The sequence below is a fragment of the Mercenaria mercenaria genome, unplaced genomic scaffold (genome assembly GCF_021730395.1).
Source record: "Mercenaria mercenaria strain notata unplaced genomic scaffold, MADL_Memer_1 contig_799, whole genome shotgun sequence".
Lineage (NCBI taxonomy): Eukaryota > Metazoa > Mollusca > Bivalvia > Venerida > Veneridae > Mercenaria > Mercenaria mercenaria.
The window spans coordinates 33,710-45,687 of record NW_026463702.1 but is presented as its reverse complement, the minus strand read 5'-3'; the positions used below and the strand labels follow the sequence as shown (position 1 = coordinate 45,687).

At 33.4% G+C, this 11,978-nt stretch overlaps 1 protein-coding gene across 1 annotated transcript; it reads right to left on the bottom strand.

Moving 5' to 3' along the window:
- Positions 1-3,368: 3,368 nt before the first annotated feature.
- LOC128554842 (uncharacterized) lies at positions 3,369-10,005 on the bottom strand. Its single transcript, XM_053536153.1, has 2 exons — positions 8,589-10,005; positions 3,369-6,241 (listed from the first exon to the last, which is right to left on the bottom strand). The coding sequence occupies exons 1-2, from the start codon at positions 9,673-9,675 to the stop codon at positions 5,910-5,912; spliced, it is 1,419 nt and encodes a 472-aa protein (XP_053392128.1). The 5' UTR covers positions 9,676-10,005; the 3' UTR covers positions 3,369-5,909.
- Positions 10,006-11,978: the final 1,973 nt, after the last annotated feature.

The following is an 11,978-nucleotide window of genomic DNA, read 5'->3' as shown; positions in this document are numbered from 1 at the left end:
CAAACTACTGCTGTAATTATCCGTCTAAGGATAAACGAAACAAAATTGCAACCTTAGAAACCTTTGCGAAAAATTAAAAGAGAATCATTTAAATTGTTAAAGTGCGGTGTTTAGTTTTGCAATTTGAAAAATGTTAGATGAAAGATGAATGTTAGATGAAAAATTCATAAACTCCTTTCCTTATTCCAATTCGCCGACCATCATTTTTAAAGATATTTCTTGTTTAGGTATCATCTATATCGCCGATCCTCCGTAAAAAGTAAAGATTCTTGAGTCGCACAAACAGAAAATGGCAACATAGAGTGATACATGTTTAACATTCAAACTCTGTTTGATTACAGCGATTCTCATTTCTTTCTTTCTTTTACTCCACCCGCTGAGCTCAGTAGAAGGAGCGCAGATCTATGAATCATGAGTTCGATCCCCGGGTAGGGCGTGACGACTTGATAGAAGGCACGTATCGGAATTCATTCGTCCTCCACCGTGAAATTGGAAGTTATTTGTTGAAAATACAGAATTCAGCATTTTTTTTCAGCTGGTTAACTGTCCGCCATAACACAGAAAACAGCCCTAAACCCAAAACAAATGTATTTCTTTTTTATTTCATGGACTATTTAACTGTTTTAGCAGTATGTTTATACTCGTATTAGTGATGTTTGATAGGTTTCTAATGTTAGGAAAAATATTATATATGGAATATGTTCTGTTACGTGTCTACGGATACAAGAATTACCTTTTTTACATACATATCTGGAGAGCTAAGGATGGTGTTTCTATCTATCCAAGTTGCTAAATAAACCTTTTCAGAGCAACAACCTCCGTATAACGAATATACTCTGTTTCCCCCGGCTATTTACAGAGGATAAACTTTCGAAATCGGAATGTCCCAAACGTAAAACGTAAAATTTGTACTTTAGTTAAAAAAATAACAATCTTTACTCGAACATGATAATTACCTAGGAGCTTTTCAATTTTCCTAAATTTCTATGCTACTACATTTCTTTTTGTAACCATTTTTACGCACAGATAATACGTCAGGGAAATGGTGGCTTGTGATGGAATTCTTTACAGGTAATTTTTAAAATTAAGAAGTTGAGATAAATCAGATAAAGGGCCTGTAGTTTTATAAAGATGTCATTTTTGACTGTATTTGCCAATTTTTTGGTCAAAATTTTGTATCAGAAGGAACACGGATGAAATGATAGATGTCCATCGTAATGTAGTGCGATACCACTGTTAAACACGCTAGTCATTATAAGAATTAAATAAAGTTTCAAAGTGTGAAGTTTCGCTGATTTTAAATCGTAATAAGATATTTTAGAAGACTGATAACGGCGGTATTTGAGCGTTTTGGTGCCCCAAATTGCGGCGTTTGTGACGTCAACACTGATACTGTACTGTTGCCAAGACGACGGAAAGATAAACAGGAACCATAGTGCTACAGCTAGACTAAGTTTCATCAAAACCGGAAGGAATGTCATATTTGAAGAATAAAGTATCGACATTCCTTAAGGGTCTCTTCACATTCTGCTTTTTTTTAAAGCTTAGTTATACTGATTTGACAAGTAATGTTCAACCACTGTAAAAGGTGTATATCAGTGTACCCAGTCACGTGATCGTGCTACGTCATTTTGAGCTCGAAATTGAAAGTGGAAAGGTAAACAAATATTATAAATCAAGGCGTAAGTTTTTTTATTCAATATGATTCGATGATTCGAGACCTATTTGAAAGTGCTATCCCCGGCACTATGATTTCCCCACCAAAACCTTCTCGTTTTCATTGTGCGCTCCGATGTGGTCTCACTGCAAGTCAATTGAACAGGAATAGCGTTAAAACGAGAAGGTTTTGGTGGGGAAACCGTAGTACCAGGGGTAGCACTTTCAAATAGGTTTCGAATCGTGTGCATGATATTAACACATTATATTGAATAAAAACACGTCCTGATTAATAATTTCTGTTTACCTTTACACGTTCACGTTCGAGCTCAAAATGACGTAGCGCGATCAAGTGATTGGGCACACAGTATATGCCAAGTTATCAAGTTGTTTCTATACAATAAATCTATAATTCAAGGGTTCGCTAGGTGGATGCGGCGTATAATACATTTGTAAATCAAATATGGATGAGTGGAAAAGAATCAGTGGTTACTACAGTAGAATGATGTCTGTAAAATGCTTTAAGAAACAAGAAATGCTACAACCGTTAGATTCACAATCTTTTTTTTCCAGACATGTTCTCTTTTATAAATACTAAGTATTTCAATTCCCATCCTGTTTCACTCGTTGAATCATCACCGAATTACTTTGATCACGCATGTAAATGCTGTCTCGGTTAGATACAGGTTAGTTGTATACGGGTAGACCATAAAGCATGCAGGAAAACTGTTTATTTGTACTTCAACGTAAGTAAGGCGATATCTTCAAGGGCGTTCATCTTTTGTCAAATGAGGAAAACTTTAAAATCCTTCTTGGTAGCTGGTTTCGCTATATCATGCTTCTAGGTATCAAACTATAAATAGGCTTTAAATTCGCAGTCGTTTTTTCCAGACATGTTCTCGTTTATATGTAAAACTATTTATTTGTACTTCAACGTAAATAAGGCGATATCTTCAAGGGTGTTCATCTTTTGTCAAATGAGGAAAACTTTAAAATCCTTCTTGGTAGCTGGTTTCGCTATATCATGCTTCTAGGTATCAAACTATAAATAGGCTTTAAATTCGCAGTCGTTTTTTCCAGACATGTTCTCTTTTATATGTAAAACTATTTATTTGTACTTTATCGTAAGTAAGGCGATATCTTCAAGGATGTTCATCTTTTGTTAAATGAGGAAAACTTTAAAATCCTTCTTGGTAGCTGGTTTCGCTATATCATGCTTCTAGGTATCAAACTATAAATAGGCTTTAAATTCGCAGTCTTTTTTTCCAGACATGTTCTCGTTTATATGTAAAACTATTTATTTGTACTTTATCGTAAGTAAGGCGATATCTTCAAGGATGTTCATCTTTTGTCAAATGAGGAAAACTTTAAAATTCTTCTATGAAGCTGGTCACGCTAAATTATGCTTCTACGTATCAAAATATAAATAGGCCGTAAATTCATGCATTCAAGGATGCTCTTTGTTATGGAATGAGGAAGGTATTTTCGAGTACTTCTGCGAAAAACGTCGTTGTAGGTATCATAACGTAAATGGGCCCGGACACCAGTGTACGTCTAAGGGCGTGTACTTTTATGTAAGAAGGAGGGTTGGTTCCAGGTCTGAATTTAAATCGGTCATATTATAATGACTTTATTTGAATAGAATAACATAAATAGCCATTGATATATGTATGGTCCTGGACTAATATGCAATACAAAGTACAAAAATGCCATAGAGAAAATGAGTGTTTATTAATAAAATTCAGTAAAACAAAACAAATAGATATGTAATAAAAGCCTTATTAAAAAACGGACGAGGAAAAATCGACCGTCACGCGTTGCAATTTTTGTGCATGAAGTGTCGATTCTATTGTGCTCTTTGCTAAAGATACAGACACAATGTCATCACTATTTGTCCAAACCGAGTGCCGACAGAACAATTTTTCCAATCAAAGACATGCCTTAAAACTTTGGAAATTTACTTGATTATTTCCAGACAAATACTGATGATACTTATACATGTTGATTTGTTTTCTTGTTTTATAGCAAATATGTGTAAAATTCATAACAGTTAACCTAAAAGCAATTGTTCAAAATGGAGAAAAAGACAATCATTGTTCTTACTGTTATTGGAATATAAATGAAAGTGTAATGGAATATAGAAAAGAATGAAATGGTTAACGCTTTGGACTAATGCAAAAGATAATCTTCATTTCATGAAAAGTGATTGATAAACAAATACAGAAAACATATCCCTATTACTTGATAAAAGATAGCCGCGATAATTTCAAGATGTGTTTGATTTTAAGACCAAAATGCATTGCTCATGTGTAAATTTTGGCATGCAAAATTTCCGAAAAAAAATGAGTTTTTAAACGTTTACAAACTGTGAGAAGTGTGCCTTTTGTAGACTAAGATACTCAAAATTTCATTTGGATACAGAAATGCGTCTGGTCAAACTTTTCATCTTTTTTCATAGTTGTTGCCCCAAATGGCTTTTATGTTCTGGAGGAAATACCATATTGAATCTCAATGTCTTTCAAACATAAGACATACACATATATTTCCTCTGTCATTACGCCTTTTAAATGAGTTGGTACAAATAGCAGACCACGTTTTTCTAAATCAACTTTCCTTAATAAATAGTTGAATATCTGTATCTTTCTCCAGAGTATTCAACAAAACATCTTTGTCCCTCAAACGCTCTTTTTATTTCAATGTCTTGATATATCGTTTGTTTTCGAATGAATCTGTAAATATCTTGACAAAATGACCTGACAGATCTGCGTTTTACAGTTAAGTCCTTCTAAAGTTTTGATCTCTGAAACGACAAAATTGACAGCTAATGGCAGTTGTTTGAATAGCAACGTCCTGCCAATGTGACGTATGTAATCAAATGTGACCCATTGAGCGATGTCTGCATGGTGCATTTTTGTTTTTGTTTCCATTTTGAAGTTGAACTGTTCATTATTTGTAGACTACAGACAAAAAAAAACGGCATGCGAACATATTATTTAGTTGTACGCCTTCAAAAGTGAATAGATCCACGACGACCACAGTTTACATGATGTATACATAGGATGGGATAAATACAAGCAGTGTAAACACAAGGATATATTTACATTTACATATACAATCCAGATTTACAGAACTATTCCATCATTATATCTCAAAAGATAACAAGACATACACACAAGCAAACAAGTTTCGGTACATTGAAAGTATCTCGTAAAAATACAACAACTATTCCTTCATTACATCACAACATACTCACAGGGGCTTCGCCCTCGTGAGTCCTTTATCGGTGACGATATATTTCTTTATCACACTGAAACAAACAAGTGTCTTTTATAACTTGTGATTATATTGCATCTTGTTATCACTAGGTATATGTATGATATTATAATATATACAAACAAAATATCCTTTATATGAATGCAATAAGAATGATAACACACCGCCAGTGATACACCAGAAGCATATTAGATATGTGATAAAATTACGTGGACAATTATAGAATATACAATTAAGGGAAAAACAACATAAAAGTAATGTGCATTCCAATAACAGCTCCTACGGAATGTAAGGATTTGATATCGCACTCCATTTTGTTGTTATTTAACCATGATATGACCATGCAAATCACAAGTTAGAATACTGCATATGAATCAGGTATCTAAAACGTTGTTATTTCTCCGCTACGATAGGAGCTAGAAGCTAGACATCCCGCTATTTTCTCCAAATTATAAAACGCACAGTACGATTAGTATTTTATTATTTGTCTTGACACTTATCCTATTTGTTAGTATAAATTTCTTCCTTCTCGCGAATTATCACCTCAGTTTCATAAAATTCATTTCCTTATGGCAATTTTAAAATATTTGACATTTTATCTTATGAGTCTCACTTTTATTCTTGAATGAATAACAATATGTGTTTTAGTGTAACAATAAATTATATCAAAATCTGAGAAGAACATGTTATACCATAGGTATGATTAATCTCCAAAATCCGTTTTATTCGATACCTTAAAATATTTTTTCTTGTAAACAAATTTGATGTAACAGGTAAATGTAAACACCTTACGAGGTTGGAATATATAGTGAAAACTCGATAATTTGATTTTGTTGACAAACATTTACGCCAATATCATAAAGATCATAAAATATCTATATACAATATTTACAAAAAATGGTGAAATGATGTTATCATAAACATGCAACCATTGTTTTTATCGAATATAACATAATGAGATAAAACCAGATCACTGTGTTTCAGGCTATACAGGCTATACAGGCTATAATATGAGAAATCGCATACATTGTCATATTCAGTTGTTTAACAACCCGAAAAAAACAGTAAAAACAACAAAAACATATGCAAATCAAAAAGTGGAACGCAAGAAATGAACCACAGATTATAAAGAACACCTGCCATGCCTTTAAACCAGAGGATTCATCAACCGTTACATCCTTTTCATAAAATTTCACATCGAAATCATCAGGGGTGATGAATGCGCTGGTACTGTGGTCCTGCGTTCGTAAGTAAACAATTGTCGTGTATTTGATGCCGTCTGTTTCAGTGGTTATTTTACTCGCAGTTGAATCTGAAACAATTTAACATATGAGTCCATGTGTCATTAGCAGTATATTAACTTTAAAAAGTGTACACATGTAGGTATGGGCGTCATGCGCACCTACCACATGGGTAACATTTACACGAATTTCGCCGCTTTAAGGTATTATACAAACGTCTGTTGACCTTTCGCAGAGAGTTAAGTCTGCTTCTAATATTTCATAACGGATTGCTTGGGCAAAGTTGTTGTTGCGGTAATTTCATATAAAACTTCTTACAATGATTACATTTACATTTTTGATATTTTTACCAATGTACTTTCGACTCTTTAAAAACAATATTATACAACCCTAACAAAGTGAAGGAAGACTGCTTAGCAATACAAAATCTCCTTTTGATGAAGAGCAATTTACAGATTAGAAACAAATATTTATCGACTTGTCAATAAGAATGTTTGTCTCCTGTTACTAAATGTACCATACCTTCATGCAAAACAAAGAACACAATCTAGGGATGTTAATATTATGCTTAGGCGTAAAAAAATTGTTTGTTTCCGTTATTCCGACCTACACTAAATTTTTGGCCCTACCCTAAATGTTTTTATGGCCTTGGAGAATATTTTTTTTCAACTTTTTGACAAAAATTTGCAAAACTGCACTTTTTATGCTTTAAACATGGTCAGTGATGTTAGAAATCCACTTCCTGATGCTCTAAAGGCACAATCCCCTTATTTGTATTCATTTTTTGACACAAAAATAATTTCCGAAAAGTCTCCCTTAATAAAAAAAAAAAATCCAAAAAAAAAAAAAAATTTCCGACCTACCTACCCTAACTTTTTTGAGCATGTTACCGGAAACAAATAATTTTTTTTAGGCCTTATAAGGTCAGTAAGGAAATAAAATTTTGCCTGACTTCTTTTTTTTGCTTTATTTTTTCGAATATTATTTTCGTGAACATGTACTGAAAGACAAATTTGTGCAACGATTTTTATAAACAAGCTTTTATTAGGTATGTGAGACCTTTACAAAAATATATTTGCAATTACCCCAAAAAGATTTATAGCGTAATCGCTCAAGGAAACAGAGGGTGACACATCCAAAGCGTTTATGCAAGGATTTTAGATTTCTGCACGTAAATCAAGGAATTTTGCATCTAGACGGAATGTTATTGAATCAGATTGCCAAGGAAACTATTATCTATTGTATTCTTTCAAGCGCGGCGTTTTTTGTTTTGTATAGATTTACTCAAGGCCTAACGTTTGCCAGGTGAGAATGGGTATCCGACTTCCAATTGAAACTCGGATTAAACTTCACTTGGCAACAAATCAAAATTATCAAATTATGTTTAGCAGTTAACAGAAGTCGGATACAAAAGATATATAAGTTTTAGTTTTTTCCTCTTTTATTTTATAATGTTATGGATTCTAATAGCTATTTGAAATTACCAAACAGTTAAATTAATGGCGTATTAAGTTTTAGATTATTGTTTAAGACATACACTTACCTAGTTGGTAAGTGGGTAATGTTAATCAAAAATGGTATTAGGTAGGATAGATAGAACATTAGGCTATTGTCTTTATAAAGCTTTATAAGTGTAAATTTATTAGGTTCTTTTATGAAAACATAATAGTCTCGATTTCAGCCACGTCTTTGATATTTTCTTCAACTTACTTAATTCAGTTTAAAGACAGTAACCTAATATTCTCTATACCTATCGATATGTGAAAATATTTGCAGACAGGACAGGAACAATAACGTAATATTTGTGACGTCTCAATGTGACCTTGACGTTTAAGCTTGTTGTCTAAACATTGTATGCTAAACTTTGTCATTCTGGTGAAAGTGTGTGCAAAGTTATTTTGGTATCTACTCATAGATAGCAAAAGCAGGTACAAGACATGACCTAGCATCTTAGGTCTCTCAGTGGAATACAGACCTTTGACCCAGGGTTCCAGGCTTTGCAAGCTTTGTTTCGATGAATGTTTGTGCCCACAACGTTATAGACCAAACAAAAACAATACCAAAATGTGACATGGGCTTGGAAGCCAAATGTGTTAAAAAATCCATGTACATATATCTTTGTTCAAATTCACTTTTACCTTAGTTCACAATTGTTTGTAGTCGATACAGGAATTCTATAAAGGTTGGTTTACTATTACAAGACCCAACTGATGTTTAGATGAAAAACAGTAAAATTTAAATTTTCAATAAATTTTCACTGAAGCTATTCTGATGTTTCCTTGTTATAACAAGTAAACCTTGGACTTTATTTTAATTCTGGTAAAATAATCAAATATCAAGTTCTAGTGTATATTTCTTTTCTACTAACTGTCACATACATAAAAGTATTATTTGTAAAATGACGTCTTGACAAATTACCTTGATCGAGCAAAATCTGGAATTCAGCAGCCTGTTCTTGTGGATACATTAGCCAAAATACTAGATCTTTGCCTAAACCATCAAAGTAAGATATGACCTTGGTAGTATCCGTATCGTCCAAACAGTTCTCAAACTCTGCCACTGATACAACTTTTTGAAACTGCTTTGATGTTAAAGATTGCACATTCTCTTTGCCACTCATAAAAGCAAAAGTCATAGTATTATCTTTCACCTTCTTTAATATTTTATCATAAGCTTTTAGACTCCACACACAATAACTTCCACTAAGATATAGAACGTCAGTGTCCAGGTATGAGTATTTATTTTGGAAATTTTCAAGAAGCTCCGCGGGATCATTGATGCGACTGAAGTCTTTTGCTAATTCAAAGAATTTTGCTTTACAATCGCTTTTCTGTGCTTCCATGTCATCAAACAGAGATTTTATTGCTGTTTGCCAAGAATCAATTGTTTCATTATAAAGACTTATCTCTGAGAGTCTTTCATTTAATAGAGCCAGTGCAACTACATCCGAAACCAGTGCCATATAATAATCTTGAAACTCTTCGAGACTAGTGATCCCGCATTTTAATTCTTTGGCAATAAGTGACAGCAATGTCCCTGATATTCCTGATACATCGACACTGAAAGTTAGCAGGCGTTTAACTTTATAAATTTCAGTTTTGTGCCTCTCAAAATTATTGCGAAATAGACTCTGCAACGCTTCTCTTTTGTCTTTATTTCTAGCTTGGACAATGCGCTCCATCTCTGCAAGAAGTTCTTCGACAGTAAGAGCAACGTTTCGTAATTCTGAGAGATACGCCTGCAGCTCAATTTTGAAAACAATGGTTTCTGTTGACAATTTTATTCTCTCCGAAATTCTGTTGATTATCCTGTCATAATCAATAGGTGCGGGGGTACTGTGTGTCTCATCCTTTCCTAAGATAGAGTCGAAAAAGGAGTATACATCTAATCCAAACGATATTACTTCCTTTACTGCCCCTAGAATCGGTCGCACTGCTGCTTTACCAGTTGTGCCTGTTAAAACACTGACAGCAATTACTGGATAAATTAAGTGCAATGTTTTCATGATTTCAATCTAGATCTGTCTACTTTTTCAAACTTGTTTATAATATAAAGGAAATACCCTTATGCTGTTGTGATACTAGTATCCACACAGTGAATGATGAGAGTACCCGATGTAGACGTATAGATATATTCTGTACGCTCCACTGCAAAACTAAAGAAGGATGTGTTTCGGTTGCTTCTAATATAACAATGACGTGGTACGTTTTCGTTTTTATGAAGGACTTTTGATATGTTGAAAATCCATCCAAAAAAATAAAATAAATAAATAAATAAAAATAAAAGGTAAGTGTAAATTTCCCGGAAGCACAGAGCACAGTAAACACGGCCAGAGCCATACATAGCAAAGTAGGCCCGCAACAAATAAAAACTATAGTGGAAAGATATACCAGAAAGGTTGCTTCAAAAATGCAACGACAAGTACATAAATGCCTTAAAACCAGGACGTTAGCTAAAGCAGCTGCCGTTAAAATATAATATACTTTCTGATCCACATCGCCTTTGTTATTGTAATAAAGTTAATTCTTTTGAAAAACAATTAAGAATGTTTATACAAACTTAAAGCACTAGAACTAACACACTTGAAACATAAAATGTTTTATCTTGGTTATAAAATTAAATAGTGTTCAAGCTTTGCACTTTTGTACCTCGCATCTACAACTTTTGCATGTCGACCACCAAATTTTGACAAAATCGCATAAATGAAAAAAATCTGAACCTCAGAAGAAACTGTTACATTTATTAGTGAAATTTGTGAGGATTTTCTGTATATACCAGTAAATTTAAATTTGTATGTTTGACATGAATCATTCCCCGATTACGATCCGTATGTAACAAGAAATGGAAATGTACAACATGAACAAATAAGCAACAGGAATGCGACCTGCATTTAATATAATATTGGTATATAAAGGAGAACACCTGTTAAATGATGGAGTTCGAGTACAGGTTTATAACGTCTGTGCTAATTCAGCTGTCAAATCTATCTTTTGTTGCTAGTGATAGTACCTTACCCTAAACCCTTTTTACACAAGAGAGACAATCTGTAGAGTGAAATTGTTGAGTGAACACCGTTTGTCACTCCTAATCCTGTCCATGTTATATCAATGCATTGGAAAAATAATCTATCTATGCTACCCGCTTACTGGATAACACATTTATGCATCTAACATTTCTGAAATTGTTTTCTTTAATTTTCTTATATTTCTAGATATTTCCCCATACTTTGACGCACATACATAGGTTGCAGAGATCGTTCTCTTTCCAGGCTCTTTCTCAAATTATACCTAGTAAATTTCTGGGGATTTTAACTTTAAAAAAAGTCGTCTGTTTGTTGCCAAATTTCACTACACTAATGTCACACTTTTCCCTAGGCATTTCTTGATTTGATCTTTACATACTTTTCTTTTCATATTACTGACCACTGTAGTAATTATGCATGCTTTCTCCATATGTAGAGGTACAAAGTGCATGTTTTCAGGAGATAATAGCTACAAAGTCAATATAATCCTACAATAGTTTTAGCAGAGTTGTCTCCATTTTTTCCCCAAATATTTTAACAATGATCATATTTTTTCGGCTCAATTAACTACTTTTCAGAAAATGCTTTAATTATTTCTTTCAGACTGTGCACTTTGTTTCGGTTGACTACACATATATCTAAAATATGTTGTTTCTTCTAGAAGTTTGTATTTTAGTTCCACTGCCTACTAGGGGAAATTCCGGTGAAATTTGTTTTAAATATAACTAAAACGTCAATCTTTACAAATGTACTCCTATCCTTTATCTGACACTAAAGGTGAAGAAATGCGAAGATTGGTTGCATTTCTTTTCGAACACCCCTCGTATTCGTCGGATCTGGCACCCTCCTACATTAACCTTGCTTCCCGTTTTAAAAAAGTTCTTTTTCCGGTCTATGCTACAGGCCCAGATAGGTAGTAGACACTTCTGTTTTCCAGTGTCTTGCAGATTTCTCTTAAAAAGGACGACGAGTGCGCCATCTATAAGTTGATTAGACGAGCAAATTTTTGCATAATACTTTCTGAGTATGTAATGAAATTAGTAAATATTATCAAAACCTATTAGTTAAGCAAGTATGATTTGTTTTAAAGCCACCAAAAAAGCAAAACATGTAATTGCCTTTAGATCTAGAGTGTCACTCATAATGATTAATTTCAATTTTTTTTTTCTATAAAAGTTTAGTTATAGTGCAGTTTTCAATCTGTTTTCTATCATGAACTTGATGTCACTACACTACATTTTCACATCCTCCTAGATCCTTTGTTTACTTTCAAAGTACATTTTTGT